Source organism: Hemicordylus capensis, chromosome 2, assembly GCF_027244095.1.
Source record: "Hemicordylus capensis ecotype Gifberg chromosome 2, rHemCap1.1.pri, whole genome shotgun sequence".
NCBI classification, from domain to species: Eukaryota; Metazoa; Chordata; class Lepidosauria; order Squamata; family Cordylidae; genus Hemicordylus; species Hemicordylus capensis.
Window position 1 is genome coordinate 102008556 of NC_069658.1, and position 26905 is coordinate 102035460.

The 26905-nt window shown below is 43.9% G+C and overlaps 1 protein-coding gene across 5 annotated transcripts in view; it reads right to left on the bottom strand.

Moving 5' to 3' along the window:
• The window catches only part of VPS13A (vacuolar protein sorting 13 homolog A), a 354074-nt gene that overhangs the window by 94362 nt on the left and 232807 nt on the right, over positions 1-26905 (bottom strand). For all 5 annotated transcript variants that reach the window (XM_053292130.1, XM_053292129.1, XM_053292133.1 and 2 more), the window contains exons 43-47: positions 17682-17837; positions 17284-17542; positions 16626-16786; positions 14117-14220; positions 1460-1757 (exon numbers count right to left, since the gene is read on the bottom strand). In XM_053292130.1, coding sequence (XP_053148105.1) covers positions 1460-1757; positions 14117-14220; positions 16626-16786; positions 17284-17542; positions 17682-17837 — 978 coding nt within the window. The remainder of the gene's footprint in view (positions 1-1459; positions 1758-14116; positions 14221-16625; positions 16787-17283; positions 17543-17681; positions 17838-26905) is intronic.

Sequence of the window (26905 nt, forward strand, 5' to 3'; positions counted from 1 at the left end):
GTAAAGTTGTTGCACAAGTTGCATTCATGTTGTGTTCTTGTTAATGAAACATACATTTGACCATTTGCAAACACAGATGCTGGCAGAAAGAGTCCATCATCAAAGCTCTGTGTTATGGTAGTATTAATCAATGGGAAGGAAGTGTGTTGAGGTGTTGATTAAGTATCCATGAAGGCAAGGTGCTTGAATTTCATTGAAGGTTTTTTTTTTTTTTTTAAGTTGTAATTACTTCTTCAAAACAAGGATTGTGTAGTGTGCTTGTAATACTGAGATTTTGTATTGGTAAGTGTTTGGGTCTATGTCATAATATTGTGTTATTTTTTTCCAGTGTGCACAGCTATATTTTTTAACTGTGTATTTTTTTTAGCGTGATAGTTTCTTCGAGAAACAGCGGATATCACTCATCAACATAAGCATTGTAAAAAGGAAAGCAGGCAGCAAGGTATAACACATAAATGTAAAATCCTGCTGCCTGCTTGCTTTTCCAGAGATCTGACCTCTAAAGAAAACAATGGTGCCAATTTTTAAGCTCAATTAAAGATAATTGAGCTTCTGAGATGGCTGTTTTCTATAGGGGGATATAGATGAATTGTCTGAACCCCTGAATGTCTTGGAAGATGAAGGGATGTATGGGTTTTGTAGTGTGAGCAACCAACCCATGGCACACACTTGGAAATTATATATTATTATTATTATTAGTAGTAGTAGTAGTACTACATAAAGTTATATGTATTTAGACTTAATTATATATGTTAAATTATTATTAATAACAACAAATTGACATATACAAGGTGGAGATGAATTGGCTAGACATAACAGTAGGAATGTTACAGAGAGGAGAGCTGGTCTTGTGCTAACAAGCATGACTTGTCCCCTTAGCTAAGCAGGGTCCACTCTGATTGCATATGAATGGAAGATCAGAAATATGAGCACTGTAAGATATTCCCCTTGGGATGGAGCCGCTCTGGGAAGAGCAGAAAGTTTCAAGTTCCCTCCCTGGTTTTCTCCAAGATAGGGCTGAGAGAGATGCCTGCCTGCAACCTTGGAGAAGCCACTGCCAGTCTGTGAAGACAATACTGAGCTAGATGGACCAACAGTCTGACTCAGTACATGGCAGCTTCCTATGTTCCTATGAATATTTTAAAAGACTAGGCACTCCCAGGCCAGTTTTGTATCATATCATTAGTAGCCCTTGCACATAGAAAGAATACTTTATCTAACCAGATGTTTCTGCAGCCTGAACTTTCAAAGATGTTATCATACATCTTTCCAAAGCAGCAACTGATTTCTGGACACGTGAGCATATTTTCTGCAGATCACCAGGATGCAACATGTTTATGAAAATCATGTAGACAGTCATGATGGAATGACTGGGGGGATACATTCCAGACAATATTCATATTTTTCTACATGCTCAGAAGAACAGGACAAGTTAAAAATGAGAAGTGTAGAAGACTACCTCTAAGGAATAGGCAATTTGATACGGAAGAAGATTGCGAAGAACAACAGAAGGCCATAAATGAACAATGTATGGTAAATCCCACTGATCATCTGTACACACTGAAGTTATCAATGTATCTTGCACTGGAACAATATTGATGATAAGAGGATGGTTAGATGATTTTATGGGCTGACATTTCTTCTGCAACGATCTGTCAAAATTCTTCACAATTTCATCAAAGCTAACTCCTTCACTTGTTTCATATTCTTGAGAAATGCTATTTTCTTCAGTAACTGGTCGAAAAAATAGTAGTGATCTGTAAAGAAGTACACAAATATAGATTTATTTATTTTTTGGAGAAAAAACCTCTCTCTAAGCCTTGTAACAACATAAATCTTTGAAATTAATTGTTCTTGGTGTTCAACAGAGCAATCTGATCACATTTATCCAAAGAATTGCTGTGCAGAGCTAAGTTGCCTTTTCTGTCCAAAACCTTAGCCACTGACATGAAGAGAGAGAAAACGCTATGAAGGCAAAGCATGGTCACTATGGGTATATGTAGCTGTGTGTTAAAATGTGTTAATATATCAGGAGAGAGAGCAGTTATAGTGTGACTGATTAAAGACTGGAGGGGAAGGGAAGGGCTGCAAGAGTGGCCTTAGTCACTCTATATTGTGTCGGCATTCTTTGAGACAAAGGCATCTTAAAATGGGGGCTGAGTGTCAATAGATCCAGTGATTTAAATCTTCTAAACACTCTCAGAAATCAATGTAAAAACAGAGTTAAACAAAGCAGTATAATAATTACGCAACTCACCACACTCAGAGATAGGCACAATCTAAAATACAAGTATTTAAAATATGTATTTTCAATACTTTTGTATTTTGCATCTAAAATACTTTCCAGAAAAGTATTTTGTATCTAATACACATTTGCTCAGGCTATCTTGTATTTTTAAAATACATTGGCAAAAACATAGCTTTTCTTTCTTGCTTCAGGAGCTGCCTTTTTATTGCAAGCAGGCAGCCCATTGGTTTTCACGCATCCTCGTGTGTGTGTGTGTGCTCTGTTCCTCCCTCTCTACCCTCTGAAGTTTGAATAGTTTTACTCTGCTGCTGACTGAGTCAGTCAGCCAAGTTTGAAAATCAATGGGGAAAAAGAGAGAGACTATCCCTGTGAATAAAATGGGAAATTGGGGGGGGGGGGGTTGAGGGTGGCATGGACATCCACAAGGGGGAGGGAAAAAGAGGGACCAACTCCTCCCCCATCCCAGATTTTGGATCCAAGAGAACTTCCTACCTCACAACTTGCTTGCTTTAAATTTTCTGTCCCTCTAGCTGCAATATTTTCATCTAGAAACCTGACCTGACCTGAAGAGGCTGAAGTTCTTCTAGTCCCGTCTTTGTGTAAATTTGCCTAAGGCTTAGGCAGGTTGTTTTGGAGAGTACTTTACCTTTAGAGAGCTTTGTGTTCAGATTACTGGAGGGCATGCAGAGTGCTTAGCTGGCTTTCCACATTACTTGGCTGTGGTGGGAGTGGGACACATTTAGGTGATTCTCATGACTGCCGAGAGCAGGTGGGGAGGGTGTGCACGGGGGAGAGGCTGCGTTTAACTCCCCTTTCCCCCAAACAACCAAGTCCCAGGTCTTTGGCATGCCTCCCACATGCATAGAGGAGCAGGGCTCCACAGGGGAGCACCAAGTGAAATGTGGCCAAAACACATTGTGCATTGGGGGATTCACCCATCTCTGTGTCTCCTTGGGTTGCACACAGCCCGGGAGACAAACAATACCCAGCAGTTGGGTTAAGGGTGCACTCGCAACCTTAACCCCAGCTATCAGCCGGGTTTAGTAAAGGGGTCAGGCTGCACGGGAGCGCCTGGATTCGCGAAGATCTTGGTGCTTCACATGAACAGCCTAAGCCGGGATGGGTTGCCCTAGCCAGGGTTAGGCTGGTTGTGAGAACAACCTCAGTATCACTGTGGGACACACAGAACAAAACAGGAAATCAAGCAGCCATGCTTGCTTAGACTGGATTAAAAGCTTCTCTAGTTTTAAAAGTCATCTTTCCCCCCACAAGAGCATGTGTAAACTGCCCTGAGCCATTTTTGGAAGGGAGGTATAGAAATCTAATAAATAAATTAATAAATAATAATAATAATAATAATGTGAAGTGAGAGAGAGAAAGAGAGAGACAGACAGACACTGACTGTACAGTATCCCAAGTTTGAATTCCCCCATGTTATCCTCATAACAACCCTTGCACATTAGTATATTGGATGGGTATCCCATTGTCCGATGGCTATTTTAAAAGATATAATACAAGTCTAACACCAAGTGGTCCCGTAGAACAGTTACTTTCCTTTGCTAGGTTGATTCACAGCCCCAGAAGGCACAACATGAGTGATTTAATCTTTGAAAAATTTGTATTGCTTAAAGGAAAGGGAAACAAGTTCGAATAAGTAATGAACATCTCAAAATTGTTACTTTTTTCTAGGTACTGAGAATTTCGTATCTTAAGATTATTTTAAAATACTATTTTGTGGTTTGTATTTTTATTGGTTGTTTACCAAGTAATTTTTATCTAAAAATACATGTGCTTTTGGATCTTAAAATACATTTGGACAGGTTTTTTAGATGTAAAATACTTTTTAGAAGTATTTTGCCCATTTCCGACCACACTAAAAGCTCACATAAGCACATAAGAAAATAAGCACAGCCCTGCTGGATCAGGCCCAAGGACTATCTAGTCCAGCATCTTGTTTCATGCAGTGGCCCACCAGATGCTGGAAGCCACAGGAAGGAGTTGAGGGCATGCCCTCTCTCCTGCTGTTACTTCTCAGCAAATGGTACTCAGAGGCATCCTGCCTTTGAGGCTGGAGGTGGCCCACAGCCACCAAACTAGTAGCCATTGACAGACCTGTCCTCCATGAATTTGCCTAAGCCCCTTTTAAAGCCATCCAAGCTAGTGCCCATCACCACATCCCATGGCAAAGAATGCCATAGATTAATTATGCGCTGTGTGAAAAAGTCCTTTCTCTCGTCAGTCCTAAATTTCCTGACCTTCAGTTTCATGGGATGATCCCTGGTTCTAGAGTTGTGAGTGAAGGAGAAAAATTTATCTCTGTGCACTCTCTCAACTCCATTCATAATTTTATAGACCTCTATCATGTCTCCTCTTAGTTTCCTCCTTTCCAAAGTAAAGAGCCCCAAATGCTGTAGCCTTGCCTCATAAGGAAGATGCACCAAGACCTGATCACCTTGGTTGCCCTCTTCTGCATCTTTTCTAGTTCTACGATATGCTTCTTAAAATACAGTGACCTAAGCTGTACGCAGTACTCCAGATGTGGTTGCACCATAGATTTGTATAAGGGCATTATAATATTAACATTTTATTTTCAGTCCCCTTCGTAATGACTCCTAGCATGGAATTAGCCTTTTTCACAGCTGCCGTGCACTGAGTCAACACTTTCAATGAGCTGTGCACCATGACCCCAAGATCTCTTTCCAGGTCAGTCACTGACAGCTCAGACCCCATCAGCATATATGTGAAGTTTGGGTTTTTTTTTTGCCCCAATATGCATCACTTTACATTTGTTAACACTGAACCACATTTGTTACTTTGTTGCCCACTCCCCCAGTTTGGAGAGATCCTTTTGGAGCTCCCTGCAATCTCTTTTAGATTTCACTATCCTAAATAGTTTGGTGTCATCTACAAATTTGGCCACCTCGCTGCTTACCCCAACTTCTAGATTGTTTATGAACAAGTTAAAGAGCACTTGTCCCAGTACTGATCCATGGGGGACCCCACTTCCTACCTACCTCTATTGTGAAAACTGTCAATTTATTCCTACTATTTCCTGTCTTTCAACCTGTTACCGATCCATACATGAACCTGTCCCCTTATCCTATGACTGCTAAGTTTACTCAAGTTCGTCTATATGTTTAACAATTTTATCCTTAAGTATGCTTTCCATCAATTTACCCAGCACCGAAGCTAAGCTGGCTGGCCTGTAATTTCCCGTATCCCCCCAGATCCCTTCTGAAAGTTGGAGTTACATTGGCTACTTTCCAGTCTTCTGAGACAGAGCCTGATTGTAGGGACAAGTTACATATTTTTGCTAGGAGATCAGCAATTTCACATTTGTGTTCCTTCAGAACTCTTGGGTGGATGCTATCTGGCCCTGGCGATTTGTTAATTTTTAGTTTTTCAAGACAATTTAGATTAGGCTTCCCCAAACTGTGGCCCTCCAAATGTTGCTGAACTACAACTCCCAGCATCCCTAGACACAATTTTTTGTGGCTGGGTATGCTGGAAGTTGTAGTTCAGCAACATCTGGAGGGCCGCAGTTTGGGGAAGCCTGATTTAGATCTTCCCTTGTCACCTCAAACTGGCCCAGTTCTTCACACTCTAAATCTGAGAAGCTTAATTCCGTTAAGGGTATATGGTCAGTATCCTTTGCTGTGAAGACAGATGCAAAGAACTCATTCAGTTTCTCTGCAATCTCCTTATCCTCCTTAATAATCCCTTTCACACCCTCCTCATCTAAGGGGCCAACTGCCTCCCTGGCAGGTTTTCTACTTCTGATATATTTAAAGAGGTTTTGGTTATTCCCCTTAGCTATATGCTCCTCAAACTCTCTGTTTGCATCCCTTATTTTTTCCTTACATTTCTTTTGCCAGAGTTTATGTTCCTTCCTGTTCTCTTCATCCGGGCAGGACTTCCATTTTCTGAAGGAAGTCTTCTTCCCTTTTATAGCTTCCCCGATTCTACTTGTTAACCATGCTGGCATTCTCCTGAACTTGGATACCCTCCTGAACCTCATATATAGAGCCAATTCCTGCTGCAGTGCTTGCTCGGTCATAATATGTATCAAATACCCAGAATAGTGGGCTCAGATTCTGCTTTTTTCTGTCAGTCCAAGGTGGAATATGTCCATATAATCATTCCAGGAAAAATTATATGAATACCATATCCCAGCATTGTATGTGTGTGTGTACACACACACACACGTTTTGAAAGCTGTCCTGTATTAAACATCTTAGGTTTAATAAATAAATAAATATCTCCATTTTGTATACACTTCTGAGAAACATTTCAGCAAGTCAATACACAAGTTGGAAATTTCACACCGTATCAACCCAAGGAGCATCAGGCTGTTCAGGCATGTTGCGTTTGGAAAGAAAAACAGGTTGCTCACCTGTAACTCTTGATCTGGTTGTGATCATTCTATTCATAATGAATGAGGTTCTGTGCCTGCGCAGGCACCTCGCAGGTAGACCAACTAGCTCCTTGAGTCACCCACTCTACCTCACACGTGCTCCGTGCTTTCATTGTAAACAGCAGTTGGGTCACCATTTTAATAATAATAATAATAATAATAATAATAATAATAATAATAATAATGATTCGATTTCTATACCACCCTTCCGAAAATGGCTCAGGGCGGTTTACATAGAGAAATATGTAGCCTTCATAAACAACTATCAAAACAGTTCAATCACATTTTGCAAGGAGGTGATATTGAACAATGGCTAACAACTGGGAAAACTCATCTCATAATTAAAGACCCAGCAAAAGGTGCAGTTCCAAGTAATTATAGACCGATAACCTGCCTGCCAACCATGTTCAAATTATTAACTGGAATAATAGCAGATGAAGTGATGCAACACTTATTAACTAACAAACAGCTTCCAGTTGAACAGAAATGAAATTGCCCGAACACCAGAGGCACAAAAGACCAGCTGCTGATTGACAAAATGATTTTAGAAAATTGCAAGAGAAGAAAAACAAATCTAAGTGTTGCATGGATTGGCTACAAGAAAGCCTTTGATGCATTGCCTCACACATGGATCCTAAAATGTTTAGAAACAACTGGTGTCAGCAAAAACATTCAGATATTTATTAAAAAAGCCATGAGCATGTGGAGTACACAGTTAACAATCAGTGGCGAGACACTTGGACAGGTTAGCATTAGAAGAGGCATTTTCCAAGGGGACTCACTATCCCCTCTGTTGTTTGTAATCGCCATAACTCCACTTTCACAAATACTAAACAAAACAGGCCTCGGATACCAAACATCTAAAACATCAAGTCAAATAAACCATCTGCTGTACATGGACGATCTGAAGTTGTATGCAAAGTCCCAGTCAGAAATCAAATCACTGCTAAGCACTGTCCGTATATTCAGTAGCAATATAGCAATGGAGTTTGGACTCGACAAGTGTGCTGCATTAACAGTGAACAGAGGAAATATAACAAAAACAGAAGGCATAGAACTGCCCAATGGAAGCAACATCAAGAACCTGGAAGAAAAAGAACATTACAAATACTTGGGCATTCTCCAGGCTGATAACATTGCACACGCTGAATTTAAAAGAAAAATGGGAAGTGAATACATCAGGAGAGTTAGAAAAATCCTCAAGTCCAAACTCAATGGAGGGAACACCATACAAGCCATAAACACCTGGGCTATACCTGTTATCAGATACAGTGCAGGAATAATAGTGGACCCAGGCAAAGCTAGAGATGCTAGATTGTAAGACCAGGAAAATCATGACCATCAATCATGCTCTGCACCCCCGCAGTGATGTAGATAGGCTCTACCTCCCTCGCAGCTCAGGTGGAAGAGGAATGCTGCAAGTCCATTAAATGGTAGTGGAGGAGAAAAGAGGCCTTGAAGAATATATCAAGGACAGTGAAGAAGATGCACTTCAAATGGTCAATAACGAGAAACTATTCAACACCAATGAAACAAAGAAGGCTTACAAGAAAGAACAAGTCAAGAACCGAGCAGAAAAATGGAAAAATAAGCCCCTGCATGGTCAATATTTGCACAATATAAGTGGAAAATCAAACATCACCAAGACCTGGCAATAGCTTAAGAATGGTAACTTGAAGAAAGAAACAGAGGATTTAATACTGGCTGCACAAGAACAGGCACTGAGAACAAATGCAATAAGAGCAAAAGTCGAAAAATCCACAACAAACAGCAAGTGCCGCCTTTGTAAAGAAGCAGATGAAACAGTGAACCACCTAATCAGCTGTTATCAAAAGATCGCACAGACTGACTACAAACAAAGGCATGACAAGGTAGCAGGGATGATACACTGGAACATCTGCAAAAAATACAAGCTACCTGTAGCCAAAAATTGGTGGGACCATAAAATCAAAAAAGTTTAAGAAAATGAAGATGTAAAAATATTATGGGACTTCCAACTACAAACAGACAAACATCTGCCACACAATATACCAGATATAACTGTAGTTGAGAAGAAAGAAAAACAAGATGGAACTCCGACACAATTTTAGGGCAGATGTCCAGATCCAGTCGCATGACCACTTTATGAGAACTGAGTGTATGGTCTGTCCATTCTTAAAGCTGTTAGCTCACTCACACGTTTTGCCGTGGTGATTGCAATTAAGAATGCAGTCTTTAGTGTGACAAACTTCAAACCTGTTGATTCCAGTGGTTCAAAGGGGGCTTCTGTCAATGAGGATAAGATTAAAGACAAACTCCACTGCTACACTGGTTTCTTTATAGGTGGGAAAGGATTGTTGAGTCCCCTCAAGAACCTTTTACTTTCCAGATGAAAGAACAAAGTTGTGCCATTCCAACTCTTGTGTCTTGATGAAATGGCAGCTAAATGGACCTTTATGGACACATTTGCCAATCCACTCAATTTCAAAGAGGTCATAGACAGGAGCACCTGTTTCACAGTGGTGTGTTTCAGGCGATAAAAACAGGTTGCTTACCTGTAACAGGTGATCTGCTAGTGGTTCCATACATTCACCCTTGCTTTTCGGGCTGCGTAGTAAACTGCCTTGCTTCTTAGTCAGAGCCTTGCCCTTCAGTGACGAAGTGGTCGACACCGAAATGGTCGACGTCGAGGCTAGAGCCAGCTCATTCAAGACTTTAGACTGCACAGTTGTTGCAGGTCTCTGCACCACAGGAGAAGTTGTGGGCGTCTTCTGCCTCGGAAGCAAAGCCTCCTCTATTAAGGCCACTTTTAGCCTCACGGCTCGGCAGGGGCGTATCTAGGGTAGGGCAGGCAGGGCACGAGGCCATTTGAGCATGCACGGCGGTCATTTTGTTTTCAGCAGCCATTTAAAAAAAAATAATAATTTTTTTAAATGGCCACCGCACATGCTCAAATGGTGCCTCAAATGGTAGAGAAGTCGTTTGTTCCGTAGTCTTGCCAAGAGTCCGAGTAGATTTCCTTATCCATGGGTGTTCCGAAGAATGTCTGTTTCCGTACTAAAGGTTATTGCCAGAAGTATTTATTTACTTTAAAAGCTTAAGAAATTATGTTCTCTAAGGAGCAACTGTTCCGAGGACTGATCGCTATGGCGGCCAGCAAGAAACTGAATGTAAGGACACTCAACCGCCACAAGGAGGTACTACAGTCACGTGCATCAGGCGATTGACAGCGTTGTGAGGAGCGAATGAATTCAAACCGAAGCTGATCTGCACAGGAGCAGAACCCATCAGTTATGAATGTCTGGAACCACTATCCAGATCCATGCCTCTGAGCATGGGTTGCAAATCTCTTCCATTTGCTGCTATAGTTGCGTCTCGTAGACAGCCATCTGTTATTCAGCAATAACCTTTTTAGAAACTAATTTCCCAAGCAGTCATCTGTAGAGTCTTTACATCTGGATGCTGCACCCTTCCCTTTTCTCGTACGAGAAGGTCTGGGCAAATGGGAAACCTGTGGTAAGTCCCTTTTGAAACACTGAGTAGTGGTGCAAACCATGGTTGCCTTGGCCACCACAGTGTCACCAAAATGCATGTTGTGCTGTCCCTTAGAATTTGAGCCAGTACTCGATTGATCAATGGTTCTGGTGGGAAAAAATACAAGAGACCTTTGTTCTACCTGTGTTGGAACACATCACCCAGTGATTTGTCGCTTACTCCTGCAGGTGAACAGTATTTCTGACATTTTTTGTTGGCAGCAGTCGCAAACAAGTCCACTGGTGGATGTCCCCATAATTTGAAGACTCTCTGGAGACAAATGTCCTTGATCTTCCACTCATGGCGTTGGTTGTGATGTAATGTCCGGCTGAGGCTGTTGGCTAATATATTGTCCACACCTCTTATGTGTATGGCTATTGGATATACTGCCCGAGCAATGCACCACTCCCATATCTGATTGCTTAAGCCACACAGTGAGCTGGTCACCGTGCCTCCCTGTTTGTTGAGATATGCAATCGCTGTCATGTTGTCCAACTGAACTTGCACTACTGTTATCCTGAGCATGGGTTCGAACATCTTTAGGGCCAGAAACACTGCCAGTAACTCCAACTAATTTATATGGTGTTGGGCTTGAGGCTTGGACTATCTTCCTTGGATCTGATGTTCTCCACAATGAGCTCCTCAACCTGTTAGGGAGGCATCTGTTATCACCCATTGAGTTGGTATTACTGGTTCTAATGGAACACCCTCCACAATATTTTCTTCTACTATCCACCAATTCAGGGAGTTCAGCACAGTATGTGGTATCATCAGCCACATCTTTTGGCTGTCCACATTGGGATGGAAGCTCCCTAGATACCATCTCTGCAATGGTCTCATATGCAGTCGTGTGTACATCTCTCTGTCCACTGCACCAATACAATTGCCTGCTTTTCCAGAAGCACTTGCACCTTGCTTTGGTGTACTTCAGGCCTGAGAATGGTGGCAAAGTTTTGAATTCTATCGCATAACCAGTCTCGATTATTTTAAGTACACATTGATCTGATGTTATGTTGTGCCATGCTTGGGCATGGCTTGCCAATTTGATGGAGTTGTTGGAAACTACAAAGCAGATATTGGGTGCTTTGCCAATTGTTAGTTTTTGCTTGTGCAGTGGACTGATGTGATCAAAGAGCCTGGGATTTTCCTAGTTTGTTCTGACGTTTTGATTTCTACTTCTTTGACCAAAACCCTTGTTTCTTTGAAAGGGCTTGTATTGCTGTCTGTAATCCTTCCTGTCCTGATATTTAAAAGGTCTTTGGCGGCCATAGTTGTGATTATGAGAGGCAGTTGCTGCTGTAGATGTGGTTGCCATAAATGCTTTTGCCGTGTATTTTGATTTTTTTAACGTCTCCATTGTAGAATCTGTATTTTCATTGAATAGGTCTTTCCCATCAAAAACCAAGTTCTCAACTCGCTCACACATATCCTGCTGTAATGCTGTGGATCTGAGCCAAGTGTGGCGATGCATAGTCACTGCAGTGACCATGGCTCTGGACTCTGTTTTGGCAAGGTGTTTAAAAACACTAAGCTGGTGCCTAGTGACTGATGTAGTTTTTTCATATAGCTCTGCAAACCTATCTTGAAATTCCCCCAGTGACAATGAGATCGAGTCTTGTAACAAAGTATCCCATAAGAAATGGTTATATCATGCCATACAGGTCGTATAATTAGCTATTCTGATGTAGTGAATATTTTTCTGCCTAGCAAATCTAACTTTCTCCCTTCCTTGTCAGACAGCATTGTATGGTGACAACCACCCATGGAAGATGATGCACAGTCAATCACCATCGAGTTTGGAATAGGGTGCCACAGCAGGTAAGCATTATCCTCCTCTTGGACCCTACATAAGCTTTCTAAACGCTTTGACATCGGTGTAGAGGTCAGGAGCACTTCCCAGGCTGCTTTGCTGCCTTGGTAATCTGCTTTTGCCACCTTGGTCTAAAGAAATGTCCTCATCCTTGTCGAAGTCAGTTACCATATCCACCATCTCCATCCCTTTATCTGGTCTGTTGCTCTGCTGCGGAGTGGAAGGGGACTTACAGGAGTTTGTCCTGGGGATAGCAGAAGTTGTCTCCTTGATGCCGAGGTAGTCAGCCTCGAGAACATTTCCGACATCGATGTCAATGTCGACTTCGACGTCAACCCCTCGGTTCCACAGGCAGTCGACATAGACGATTCTGGTACCGTGTTTTTTTCTTTGGGTCTCGATGTCAGCATGGACTCCTCCGACTCCCTTGTCAGGCTAGAAGTCTGCACCGCCATAGGGGATGGAGTAACATTCCCCGACCTGTTACAGTGTTTCTTTGCTGGTGGGGAAGCGCCCTCCTTCTCCGAGGGAGATCTCCGCTTTTTTCCCTTATCCCTGTGTCTGGACTTCGAGATCTCCTTTGGCTTTTTGAAAACAGGCTCCATCTGTTCCGACACGGTTTTAGACTGCGTTGATGCAGTTCCATGTGGGCTCGAAATCAAGCTGGGCGCTGTGCTCGAGGGATGCCCCGACATCAAAGGGCAGCTTGGTCTTGGTGTCGGCGGCTGCAAAGCCTCATCATACAACGCTGCCTGAAGGTGAAACGCCTTACTTTTCATCATTTATTTGGAAAATGAGTAACATATTTTACACAAAGCAGTATTATGCTGTTCTCCAAGGCATAGTACCCAGAATGTTGGGGGGCAATATGCTAAATCATTGTAAACCGCTTAGAGAGCTCCGGCTATAAAGCGGTATATAAATGTAAGTGCTATTGCTATTGCTATAGTAAACATGATTCATGATGGTCAGTTGATGGAAACTTTGCATGGCATTCCACACATCTTTTGAGTGTTTTCTTTGACTCCATGGTGTTAGAGTGCATGCGGGGCAAAACACCCTGTAGTGTCCGTGTAAATAATTTATAAAATCAATTTTTGTTCTTAATGTTAGATCCAATAAGGTGAAGAATGGTCTTTAGAAGTTCTGAGGTCAAAGTCCGTAAAAGTAAACCTATATATTTTTTCTAATTTCAGTTAACCCGAGGAGCCAGTACCGAGGTACTGACATGCTGTCAGTCAAACATTAACTCAGCAAATGGTGCCCCCAACTGCCATTTATAACAAAAGCACAGAGAACGTGCGAGGCAGAGTGGGCATCTCAAGGAGCTAGTTAGTCTACCCACAAGGTGCCTGCGCAGGCACAGAACCCCATTCATTATTAAATAAATAAAATTATGAATGCAATGGATCACGATCCAGATCTAACAATTCCGATGCAACTATACACAAATCAGTATGATAAACATTTAGTTCACCTCCAGAATATGGATACACTTTGGAGAAGCATTTAAATTATCTATTATATTAATTCTCGTAGATGTGACTCTGTGGGGATGCGTCCCAGCAACCCAGCGGAGGCGCCGGATTGGCTGGGCAGTGGTTGGCCGCATAGGGAAGTGGCCGCTTGGGGAGGGAAGGAAAGGAAGGAAAGTGGGCAAGCAGAAAGGAGAACTAAACGGATTGGGGCAGAAGGGAGGGGGGAAGCTGTGGAGAGAGAAAGCGCGGAGCCTGGCTGGGCAGAGACAAACGGCTGGCCACTTCGGAAGACACTCGCTAGAGGGAGGGCCGTGCAGGAAGGAGCTGGCTGAATGCTTGGCCGCCCGACACCAGGGACTGGAGGAAGGAGGCGGCGGCAACGGCCAACGGGGAAAACACAAGCAGGCTAAAAAGCGGTGGGGGGAGCACGAATGAGAGAGAGAGAGAGAGAGAGAGAAAGAGGGAAAAACAGAGGAGGGAGCAAGCTGGGGCAGAAGACTTGTGGGGAGAGCGGACTGGGGCTGAAGGTTGAGGGGGAAAGGAGTAGGGCACAAGGTGGGGGGAGTGTACTGCCACACAGATGCTCTGCGTGGGATCAGCTAGTTTATAAAATATATACCAAAGTGGTAAAAATGAAAGAAAATAATAATTACCTGTAAGAGGTCAAGGGTAGGTTAAATTCATTCTTTGATGAAGCAGTTCCCAAACATTTTCCATTTTCATATATATTCCAGGGAGTTGAAAAATGATTCTTTATCTATATTTTAAAACAAACAAACCCAGAAGCTCCACATAAACAAAAATAGTAAAACTTCATTTTCATTTAAAATAGTCGTTCAGAGAGCTATTCAGACATTGAATGAATGAATGAATGAATGAATGAATGCCTGCCAGCTCCACTCCATCAATAAGAAGCAAGGATGGGACCTCTATGTAGAGAGTTGCAACTTCCCCTTCCACATGTTCAGTTTATGAAGAGAGGGAAATGAGTTAATAGTTCTAATCACCACAATCGTGACAACCGTGTGTCATTATTGGGAATGGAGGAAATATATAAAATAGGTTGTCCCACCATTGCAGGAAATGGAGGATATATTTTAAAAAGTGGTTGTCTCATGAACCTGCAGCCTAGTCCGGCCCCTGTGAAGAACTGAGGGCATTTGTGATTAGCTTCTGAAGTGAATAGATCTATCTACGGATAACCCCGTTGTTTGAAAATTTCCAAATTTTCAGGAATTTCCAATTGAGTTCCCATTTGTGGTTCAAAATTCAATGGCTTTTCCTGTTCAACTGATCTGCCAAAATTTTTTGTTCCTTTCATATGCAAAGCTACAACAAACACTCTTAGAAATATACACCAGCTCAAAATGTGTATACTCCGGCTGCACACTGTCCTTGATACCATTGTCCCCCCTGCCCCCAACAGTTTAGGTAGGCTATTGCACTATTGTTGTCCATTAACAGATTGACTACCTTGTCCTGTAGCGTTAGGAGGAAAGACTCAGAGCTAGAAAGGATGCCATTAACTAAATCAATAAATCAATCATGTGCAGACTTCTCTGAGGCATATTCTGCAGACTTTGAGCTCGACTGTGCTCCCCAGCCCATTAAGTGATATAAGAAGGCATTAAGGTTCTATCTATCTATCTAATTCGTACACAGCCCCAAACTTTCGTTTCTAGGCGGTTAACAACATACAAGTTAAAAGATACATAAAACTTAAGAACAATTTAAACAATTTAAAAAGTCAAAACAGATTAAAACCTAAAATGTAAACAGCCAGAAAAGCTTGGGGGTGTGGGGTGTGGATTTTCAAATACTTTTTTTAAATTGCCAGAGATGGGAAGGATCATATTTCAGAAGGGAGCGCATTTCACAATCTTGGGGCAGCAACCGAGAAGGCCTGTCCCCGTGTGGCTGCCAGCATAAATAATATATCTTGATTTCTGCATTTTCTCGGTGTTATCTGTTTGCAGACTAAAACGGTCCTTACCTTTGAATGAAAGATTCTCTATCTTCTCCTTCATATAAGATTGTAAATTAGATGTTCTGAGCCATGCATGCCTCCTCAGTGTAATTGCACCTGCTAGGGTTTTAGATTTGCACTCCACCAGATGCTTTGCTGTGCTTAAGTACTGCCTAGTTATATTCACTGGTCTTAAATATGCTTCTCGGAATTTCCTTGCAAACCATCTGGAACATTTTTCATCTCACTGAACCACTTCCCGATGGTGTGATTGTATTTAATAATGCATGTCTTGTAATTGGATAGTTTTATAGCTAAAGAACTCACAGCATAACATTTTCTTCCGATAGCATCCAGTTTCCTTCTTTCCTTGTCAGTGGAGCAGAATGTTTTCTCTCAGATTTACTTCCCATGGAACCATGGAGTTAGGAGGATGTGTTTAAATAGCAAAGTGCATTCATCCTCTTGCACCCTGCAATGATTTTCTAGTTTCTTAGAGGTAGAAAATGTAGTAGCTGGGCTCTCCGCACACAGACACTTCGCCGAAAATAGCCTGCTAATCAAGACTATTCCTTCACCTCATTGCTTTGGGCACCCTGCATCACCGCCTCCCCGGATTAGACATAAAAGGGCAAAAGAGACAAGCACATGTGTATATTTTGCCCATTTATGACTAATCCAGGGAGGCAGCGATGCAGGGCATCCAAAGCAATGAGGTGAGGGAATAGCCTTGATTAGCAGGCTATTTTCCTCCAGTAAGAGTGGGGGAAGAAGCTGCAGCAGCCAGAGGAGGAGGAAGCAGGAGGTTCCTTGCCTCCCAGCAGATCAGCTGCCTTTTTTCTCCCGTGGCTGGCTGGACACTGTAAGTTATCTTTTACCAGCCATGGGCTGTTTTCTTTTCTTTTTGGATGTGTGTGTGGTGGTGGTGGGTGCTGGCTACTGCCAAATTTGAGTGGCTCAAATAACACACTGGCCCACTGAAAATAATGGGCTTACCCATGTGTAACATTCACTGTGTGGTTTTTGCAATTAGCATCCTTGCCCCCGCCCCCCCCCCGTCCCAGATGGCAGCAGCCGCCACTGTGTGAGGTGACTGCGCAGGCTCATTTCCCAGTATTGTGATTGTACAATGGATCATGACAAAGATCCTGTAAAACCCTTTGACCAATCATAACATTTCTAAGAAAACACATTACCTGGATAGGTGAATGTACTGTAATGATCTTGCTCCCTTCAACTGTATCAATTTGACACACAATAGATCTTACAACACCTGAGTCATTGTGCCTTACTCTGAAAATACTTCGCCCCACTTTTGTCAATGGGATTTTTTCAGTAGTGGAATGATTCTGAGGAGCTAGGAAAAGAAACCAACTTAAGGCTATGAAACTGAATAGAGCACATAAACAAGTTAAACTAAAACATCAAAGGCATTTCTAGATTTAATAAAAATCTTAGCACTATACTTGCTGATCAAATGCCAGTAGTGCAGCACCCTGTCCAAGTAACTGAACGGAATGGAGTGCTGTATTCTTATGTATCTGTTTTTAAAAATCTAAATCATAAGCAAAAGCACACCTGTGCTGGAGAGAATAGTGCACTGCACTCTTCAAAAAGCTAGATTAAATTCAAATAGCTAATTTTTTTTTAAAGGTCAATATAAAGATGAGGCACTGCTGTGCAGTACTAATCTACATATAGGAGACAGACAAAAAAATGACTAAAAAGCTTTAATCCCTGAAGTTAAAAAAACATTTTGGAATAAGATCTTGGCTACTGCTGTGGCACTATAATCTCTTGCTAAATAAAACTTTTGATATTTACAGAAAAATCAAATATTTCATGTCTACTTACTGAGCCGAATGTAGAATACTTTGCTGCTTAAGGTAGTCATTGCTGTGAAATGGTCTTGCTCTTTGGTCTCAATATACTCCATGCTGAGACTCTGTCCATCTTCTAGAACATATGGCTTTGTCTTTGGGTCAACATTAAGGACACTGAAGGAATCACTAGGCAAGACAACAGTGGGGACTCCTAAGGAATTCATTAATACAAAAGGTGCCTGATCTTTTTTGAAAATTTCTGAAGTCTGTGTAGCTGCTTCAGCAAATGCCTAACAAAAAAAGCAAAAACCATATATATGAAATCATAATATAATGAACATTTCCCCAAGTGAAAAGGTATTAGAGTTTAAGTATAGCTCCCTTTATACAGGACACAGACCCAAATTAAACTCTTAATGCATTTCTTACCGTGCCTAGATTACTCAACATTAGTAGTCCACATTTGGACAATGTAATGTTCAGCTGATCTTGAGAGTAAATATTTATCACTGTTTTGTATTCTGGCACCTTGTAGTTTTCTTCTTCTTCAACTTCAGCCAAGGCTTTTTTGGCCTTCTTTTTCATCTTTAATGAAAAAAAGGGGGCGAATTAGCATCAAAAGATATATTTTTAAAAAGCTGTTGATGGAGGAGAGATTTCTACTGTCTAACTACAGGATGTTTAGAACATTTGGAATATTAACTGAACTTTTCAAAAGTGATTTCAAAGTATCAGTGAATCCTAAAGATTTCTTTAGAATCCTAAAGAAATAAAACCACACAATAGTGGAAGAAAAATATACCATAGATTATACATTCTGACTCTCATCCTCTGCTTCAACTACTGGTATTTTAATTACTAGGGAAAAGCTCATTATGACTGGTGACGTGTGCGTGGAAAATAAGGCTTAGATATACAAGGACCCCCAGTTGGTACAGTGCATTTCATCAGGGCAGGCAGAAGGTAGATCAAGACCTATTGATAGATCTTTAGGTGATCTGCAATAGACTAGCAATAGACTTTCTGACTGCCAATTGTGTAACAGCAGCAACAATAAAAAGGCATCTTTTCTAAATTAAGCTGCTGAAACAGCTTGGGAGAAAAACAGGAGTGGATCTGCGTGTGAAAAGATGGTGAGCTCAGTTTTGGCATTGAAAATAAAATCCTGGATTTAGCATGTTTTGTGTTTTAATTGTTTTTACATTGTCAGAAACTGGATCTGTTATACCTACGTACCCCAGTCACCGAGCCACAGGGCAGGCCATAGGAAATGAATGGTACACCTGGATTTCTATTAAGGAGAGGCTCAGTCCCAACTGACAGGTTAGCAAATGGTTGAGAGAAGTGGGAACAATTAAATTGACTCTCTTTCCCTCCCACAGTGAAACTGTTTTTTCTCTCCCCCCCCCCCCACACCCTGCCCGCCAACGATCACTGTGCGGAAGAGGGTCTGATTCCCTGTCAGTACAATGACATTGTATGGTGGTGGTTGTGTCACATTCTCCCTCTCCAGCTCACAGAGTAGTTCTAAACTTCAGATAATATTCTCATCTCCCTGGAATATCTGAAATTGGTTTGGTTACTCTGAAGGAAGCGGTAAATAGAATACTATGCTAATTAAAGAAGTGCTGAACAAATGCCATTTCAAAAATAATACAAAGAAGTTGATTTTTTTTTACCCAGGGCTATGTTGAGTAAACTCACATTACATAATGGTTACACAGAAACTAGGATGTGAGATCACAACATCTGGGGGCATAAGCCCTGCTAACTGATCAAGAGGCACCTTTTAAAGTGGTGATTCTCTTACGTTTAGCAGGGGAACAGTAACTGTTCCTATCCAACCCCAGCACAGCATTCTTTCAGTGGTTGTTGCTGGTGCCTACTGTTTCCAAGAGAGCCTGTTTGGGGGCTCCTGGTTTGGTTCGATAGGTTTGTAGTTCCTACATTTTGCTGCTCAGATCCCATGGGGCTGTGAGAGATCTCTATCAGGTACTCATGAGCTGACTCATAAGGCATGTCATTTGGCGTGTAGCCTGGGAAATGGTAGCTCTCAGGTCAAGTTTAACCTGTGACTGCAAGAGAACCTCCCTGCACTCACCCCCTTGTTTGTTTTCAGGTGGGGAAGCCAGAGTAGACATGAGTTAATTGAGAGCCAATATTTTCAAGAATTAGCCAAGTATTCTCCCTATGTTGCCATAGCAGATCAGGTCAAATAATCACCTCCTCGGGAAGGAATGATAAGAGGTAATAGATCATCTCCTCCTCTGCTAATGAGAATGTTAATGGCTGGCTCAATTCATGGGAAGCTAGCTTGTTAACATTCCTAGGGTAGTCTAAAGACAGGAGATAAACTCTGATGTGCCCATTACATTTCACCCTACACAGGTCTGTCAGACCTATTCACCCTTTGTACTGAAAGGAAGTACTTCAGCAGATTTGAAGAGGACAAAGATGTTCCCTGTGCTTTGTCCCTTTTGTCCACCTGTTCAGAAAGGTATGGTCAGCATGCCACCTCAGGGCAAGATGCTGGCTATTTGTAACCAAGACACAATCAATCCACGTATCTCTTCCTTGGATTCATCAGCTGCCTTTTGTCATGTCTTGGCACTGGCATCTCCATCTTCCCTTGCCTTGACTTTTGTTCCTGTCCTTGTCGCCTCCAGACTGACCATTTTTCCTAGCCCAGTTCACACAGTACTCTTGACTGTGAGATCCTGGTCTCCGAAATCAGATCCCCTTGGGATTTTACCTGGTTCTCAGACCCCTTCCTGGTCCCTGGGTTCCCGTTCCTGCCTTTTGCCTTCCAGCCTGCCCCTGGAGGAGATTGGTTCATTGGCATTGACCAAGCTCCAAGGGTCCAAACACTCCAACGGATGGACTTAGGTAGGATCTAAAATCTGCTCTCAAGCCTCTTACTCCCCTCCTTTCTTGCTCCTTCTAAAATCCAAAGCTGTTTTCTCCAAGATTGTTTCTCCCTGGTCAGCCTTGAGTGAACCTAATTCAGAAATTCAAGTCAAATTGCCTCTTTGTGAGCTGTAACAGTCCTTTTAATTTGTTTGTCTTGTTAGTTTCATCAGTAAATATTCTATTGCTCATTAATCATTATTTCTCTTCCTGTACCCTTAAATCCTAAAATAAACCTGATTCTATTTTTGATCTTTAATCCCTCTGTTCAGTTCAGCTGTAGAGAGCTATAGAATTAGTTTAAAGGTTTAAAGATAAGACTAAGTGCTGTATCAAGCCTGGTTAACACTTGCTGGTGGTCAAATCCTGGAGAATTTTGCATGCAGCTGTGCAAAACTTGTAGACATTGTGTGATGTTGAAGGATTGCAGTCAGAGAGTAGTAGGGGCGTGTAGAATTTGTCTGTGCGGCCAGGCAACCTAGTGAGATGTGGGAGAATAAGGGTCTTGCAGATGTCTCTATACAATAAGCAGTGGAGAATGATGCGCTCTGTGGTTTTGATTTGCCCAGAGTCACATGGGCACAGATGTTCCAAGAAGGGGATCTTCCTGTATCTTCCGTCTAGCACAGCTGAGGGAAAGGCACCAAAGCAGGCCAAGGTGAAGGCCCTTCTGTGATTCAGGATCTAAAGGTTGCTTACCTGTAACTTTGGTTCTTCTAGTGATCTTCTGTCCTTTTACAACAATGGGCTATGCGCCTGCGCAGAGATCTAGTCAGAACCTAACAAACTTAATTCTCCTGATTTAGGTGGGAACCCAGCCCCCAGCCACTATATGCGGCTGTGCCACTCCACATTCCCTCAGTCACAGAGTCTGCCTTCAGTAGATCCAGCGGGGAGGACGGGAGGGTGTGTAAAAGGACAGATGACCACTAGAAGAACCAAATTTACAGGTAAGCAACCTGTAGTTCTTCGACGTGGTCTCTGTCTTTTACTCCAATGGGCACATAACAAGCTAGCACCCAAGGAGGAGGGAAAAAACAGAAACAATATGCAATCTGACAGAAGTATTTATTTCAAGAAATGAAGTACAACAACCAAAAATAGATTGCAGGACAGTCTTGCCAAACCTAACATCATTCCGTGCTCTGGCATCAATAGCATAATGACAAATAAAGGAATGGGTTGACGCCCAAGTAGCTGCTTGACAGATAGTGTCCAAAGGAACCACATGATCAAAGGCAACAGAGGCCACCATGGACTTAACCGAATGCACCTTAACGGTCACAGGCAACTGTTTATGTGCTAATTTGTAGCAAAGTTCAATGGTAGAAACGATCCACCTAGATAGGGACTAAGCAGAAATTTGTAGACCCTTACAAGGCCCATCATACAGAACAAAGAGAGAAGGAGTTTTCCTCCATTCTGCCGACCTCTGGACATAGAAGGACAATGCTCTCCTAATGTCCAAACGATGCAACCTGTGCTCTGCATCAGAGGAAGGGTTTTGGAAAAACACGGGCAAAGTGAGTGGCAAGGAACGATGAAAAGTAGAAACCACCTTTGGAAGAAATCTGACATCCAGTCAGAGCACCACCTTTCCTTGTGAAACTGCAGGTACGACAGATCAACCCTCAGGGCCCGCAGTTTGCTCACCCTCCTAGCGGAGGTGATCGTCACCAAGAAGGCAACCTTCCACGTCAGGAGACGAGGGTCAATTGAAGCCAAAGGCTCAAAGGAAGGTCGTAGCAATCCAGCAGGAACCACCGACAAGTCCCAAGCCGGCGACATAACAGGGTCATCCGAAAAAACGTGGGATAAACCTTTCAGGAAATTTTTAACCATTGGGTCCTTAAACCAGGAAACCTGGGTGGCGGGCGAATGCACCACAATGGCCACCAAATGTACCCTGAGAGAAGACAGCTTCAAAACAGATTCTTTCAGATATAATAGATAGGTACAAACATTTCGAATAGTCAGGTTAAGAACATCAAACCCATTTTGAGTAGCAAAGGAACAGAAACGTGTCCATTTATGCCCATACGACTGCCTCATCGATGGCTTTCTAGCCACAAGCAGAATGTCTCTGAGTCTCACTAGAAAGCCGGTCGGATCTTCCAGGCCACCAGGTGCAGGGACCAGACATCCGGATGGAGCACCTGACCTCCCTCTTGCGTCAGCAGGCAAGGTAGAGCAGGGAGGCACACCCAAGTCACTGCCAGCCACCTCAGAGCCGCAAACTAAGACCTCCTGGGCCACCAGGGGGCTATCAGGATGGCCCTGGTGCAGTCCTCCCTCAGTTTGCGTAGAACCCTTGGGATGAGGGGAAAAGGAGGAAACAGGTAAAGGAAGGGGCCTGTCCAGGACAGGATGAAAGCATTGCCCTGAAAGCCCTCGCCTTCCCCTCCCCTGGAACAATAGAGGGCACACTGTCCTGAGATGCAAAGACATCCAGAGCTGGAGCACCTCACATGGCGAATATGTCCCGGAGAACACCCTGGTCTAAGGACCACTCATGGGAGACTGTTGTCAGCCTGCTTAACATGTCCACCTGGACATTCAGGGTCCCCTGAATGTAGACTGCATGAGGTGTCATTGCATGTGTGACAGACCAATGCCATAGGTTGAGGGAAAGGAACAGGAGACTCCCCAAGGTCGTGCCTCCCTGCTGATTTATACAGGCTTTCGCCATCATATTGTCTGTCTAGACTGTCACCCAACAACCCACAATTATGGGCAAGAAACCCCTGAGGGCATGCAAAAAGGCCAAAAGCTCCAGGTGTTGTGCCAACCTTTCTCTGTTGACGTCCAATAGCCGTTCAGGCTAAAATTACCCAAATGAGAACCCCAATCTAGCTCCGATGCATCACCCAGCATGGTGAGGAGACCTGGAAGGGGGCATTGAGATCCAAATGGTGAGCCACCATGCTGCGGCTTCCCGCACCTTTCAAGGAGACATGTGCTCTAACTGAGCTGAGTCCAGAAGGGGGTCGAACACATCCAGGAACCACCATTGAATGATGCGCATCTGAAGGTGTGCATGTGGAAGCATGTACGTGGTGGCTGCCATATGTCCCAACAGGCACTGTACCGAGTGCATGGACCTGTCCTCCGGCCAGGAAAACAGAGACCAACTGAACAAGTGTTTCTATGCAGGCCTCTGAGAGGAAGACCTTCTCCAGGCTGGTGTCGAAGATCAGCACTATAAACTGTATCCTGCGGACAGGATCCAGCTAGGGCTTCTCAAAATTGATTTGTAAGCCCAGGCTCTGCAGAGTATCTATGACTGTGTCGAGAGACTCAAGGGCAGCTTGCCTGGAACTCTCCAGGATGAGCCAATAATAGAAAAAAAGGTAGGATCTGCATTCCTTGCTCTTGCAGAAAAGCCAGGGCCAGGCATTTTGTAAAAATCCTCAGGGCCATTGTGAGACCAAACGGCAAGGCCTTGAACTGATAAGGGATTTTGCCTATTTGGAAACGATGGAAGTGGCGATGCTGAGAGCATATTGAGGTATGGTAGTATGTGTCTCTCAGGTCCTGGGAGACCATCCACATGCCCTTTTCTAAGAGGGCCAGAACAGTCGGTACAGACAACATCCAGCAACGCCTGTACACAAGGTGTTTGTTCAGGGCTCTGAGGTCCAGTATAGGACGCTGACCGCCGTCCAGTTTTGGAACGATAAAATACCAGGAATAAAAGCTGTGGCTCTTCCCATTTGCGACCCTTTCTATAGCATCTTTCGAGAGGAGAGTGGAGACCTCCTGATCCAACTCCGGAGTCAACGGAGCAGTCACAACCCCGGACACTGGTGGTGTCTGGTAGAATTCAAGAGCGTAGCCCATACGTATGACTGTGAGGACCCACTGATCCACAGTCACCTTGTCCCAATTCGCCGCAAATGGAACCAGGCGAGTCTGAAAGGCCCAGTAGTCATTGCTTTTTCTGAAAGATATTCAGATGCTGCTTCTGAAAGGCCAGTTTGCTAGGTTGGAACCCAGACTTGCATTGAGACTGGAAATTGTTGTCGCAAAAGGACTGCTCCGATGAAGACTGCTGCTGCAGAGGGGCTTTCGGCTGTTGGTAAGAGGACCACTTGGATGGCCTCTGAGGCTTAGGGGCAGAGGAAGAGTAGGACATAGCCATACTCCTCAGCTTCTGCACCTTCTGTAATGTGTCATCTGTCTGCTTCGCAAAGAGGCTAGAACCCCTGAAGGGAAGATCTTCAATCCTAGAGCAGGCCTCGTAGGTCAGCCCGGAAGAATGCAGCCAAGCATGCCTCCTGAGAGCCACGGACGTGGCCATCACTTCAGCTGCACACTCCACAGAGTGTCTAGCCGAGTAGAGTTTTGTTTTGTCGCCTGCACCGCCTTGCAGAGGAAGGCTTTAGCCAGATCATGTTTGTGCTGTGGCAGGAGGTCCAAAAATGGGGCCACTTTTTCCCACAAATAGTGATTGTACCTGGCATTGTAGGCCTGGTAATTGGCCACCTGCAAGTGGAGAGCCGAAGCGTATTACAGTCTTCTCCCAAAGGAATCCAACTTCCTGCCTCCTTATCACCGGGTGAGAATGACAGTGACTTTTAGACTTCTTCATGCCTCAACCACAATGGAGTTAGGGGTGGGATGGTTCTTCAAGAAAGTTGTATCACCCTGCATCTGTACCCTGTAGAAGTTCTCCAAACACCTGTTGGGTTGGGAAAGAGTTGCTGGCTTTTCCCAGTGCTTTCACATGACTCCCAACAGGGCAGTGTTAAGGGGCAGAGAGGCCGGTACCTTAGCCTCCACATCAATAAGGCCGAATAAAGGATCCAATTCTCCTTTCTGCTGCGTACCAAGGCTCACACCTAGGGCAGAGGCAATGTGGGCCACATAGGCTGAGTATTGTTTAAGGTCCTCTGATGGAGACACTGGCTTAGAGTCCGATTGACTGTCCAGAGGGGAAGACCCCAGGTAAAGAGCATCCGAGCCCGGAGAGCCAGGTTTGCTCTCCCTATCTGACTCAGGAGATGCCAAAGAGTCCTGGGCCAATGCCAGAGGGACAGCTGAGAAATCCGTCTGGCTTTCCGATGTGTCCGGTACTGACCCATAGTCTTCTGCCAGTGGTACCAAGGTAGGTTTCAATGCCAGGGATCGAACTAGAATTTCAGAGGGCGAGCCGTGCCTCTCAGGACAGTCACGAAGGCCCCTTTGAGGAGAGCGAGGCCTCCATTCCTCCAGTCCGAACAGTCTGAACGATAATCTGAGGGATAGTGTCTTTAGACGACAGTGTCTCGGTGCCATTCTCCATAAGAGGAGCGTTCGTCCTCTGCATAGGAGGAACGTCGTGCAAGGACACGGCATCGATCCATCTACGCAGGCTAATGTTGATCCCAGTCTCTTCCGGGGCTGTATTCAGAGGAGCATTCTTCCAAGTCCCAATGTGCACTCCGATCTCTAAGAGGAAGGTGCTCCATGTGGCACATGGGAGACGAACAACATCGAGGCAGCCATGATGCATTCGCAGCGGGCTTGTCTGGTGAATAGGGTTCATCTTCCGACGTAGCATATTCCTGCTCGTTGCTTGCTACCGGCAGGTCCCGACCCGCAGGGGTACAGTCAGGTGTCCAGCTAGGAGACACCTCAGCCACCTGGGAACTAGGTCGGCGAGGGTCCGAAGAACTTTGTATCAGAGGAGCCAGGTGACCTTGGGATGCTTTGTCCATGACTGTCATGCCATGCACCAAAGCCGACTTCAGTTTCTTAACCAGCAGGGCCTCCGAAGCAGGAACTTGTGTGGGCTTCTTCTTCTTAGGAATAGGCAGAAGGTGTTGACCCACTGGCAGATGCGGAACCAACTTCGGCTTCTTCTTCTCTGGTATCTATACCGAAGAGACCGGCGGGGGTGGGTGGGTGTCAGTACCATAGTCATAGAATGCTTAGGCAAGTAATTTAACGGCACCGACGGGACTGAGATCACAGAGAAGTCCGAAACGGGCTCCACCAAGATCGGTACTGAGGCACAGAGTTCTTGCTCTGTAGGAGCAGAGTTGATTGCTCTGATGGCATCGGAGAAGCCATTTTGAACGATTGCTTCAATGAAAAGGCCTCCGACAAACGGAGGGCCATGTCCAACAGGGCAGCGTGCAAGTGAGAAGCCCTATTTTTTCGAGCATGTTTCATAAACCTTTGGCAATGAATACAGGTCTCGACAATGTGGGATTCCCCCAGGCAGAGAAGACACTTGGTATGAGTGTCAAGGGAAGGGATCTCGATCTGCAGCGAACACATTTCTTAAAACTCTTAGTGCCCGGCATAGGACACTGCAGGCCGGTCGGCCACCAAGCCCTGTCCCAGCCAGGATCGGAGCCACGGAAATACGGGGAGGGGGTTTAAAATAAAAACGCCAAGAAAAAAACACCACTGCATGAGATAAAGAAATAATAATAGAGTGAAAACAGAGAAAAACAGGAGAAAACAAGAGAATTCAAGGACTTGTCCTACTCGTTGCCGAGCTGAAGATTCCACGACGTCTACTGAAGCATGGATGAGAAAGACTGAGGGGATGTGGAGTGGCACAGCCGCATATAGCGGCTGAGGGCAGGGTTCCCACCTAAATCAGAAGAATTGAGCTTGTTAGGTTCTGACGAGGTCTCTGTTCAGGTGCACAGACCATGTATAAAAGACATATCTCTGACTTTAAGTGATTGGGACCCTGTCTAAGTATTTGGCACTCTATATCTATTATGCGCTGTTTGAGGAGTGTTCTGGCC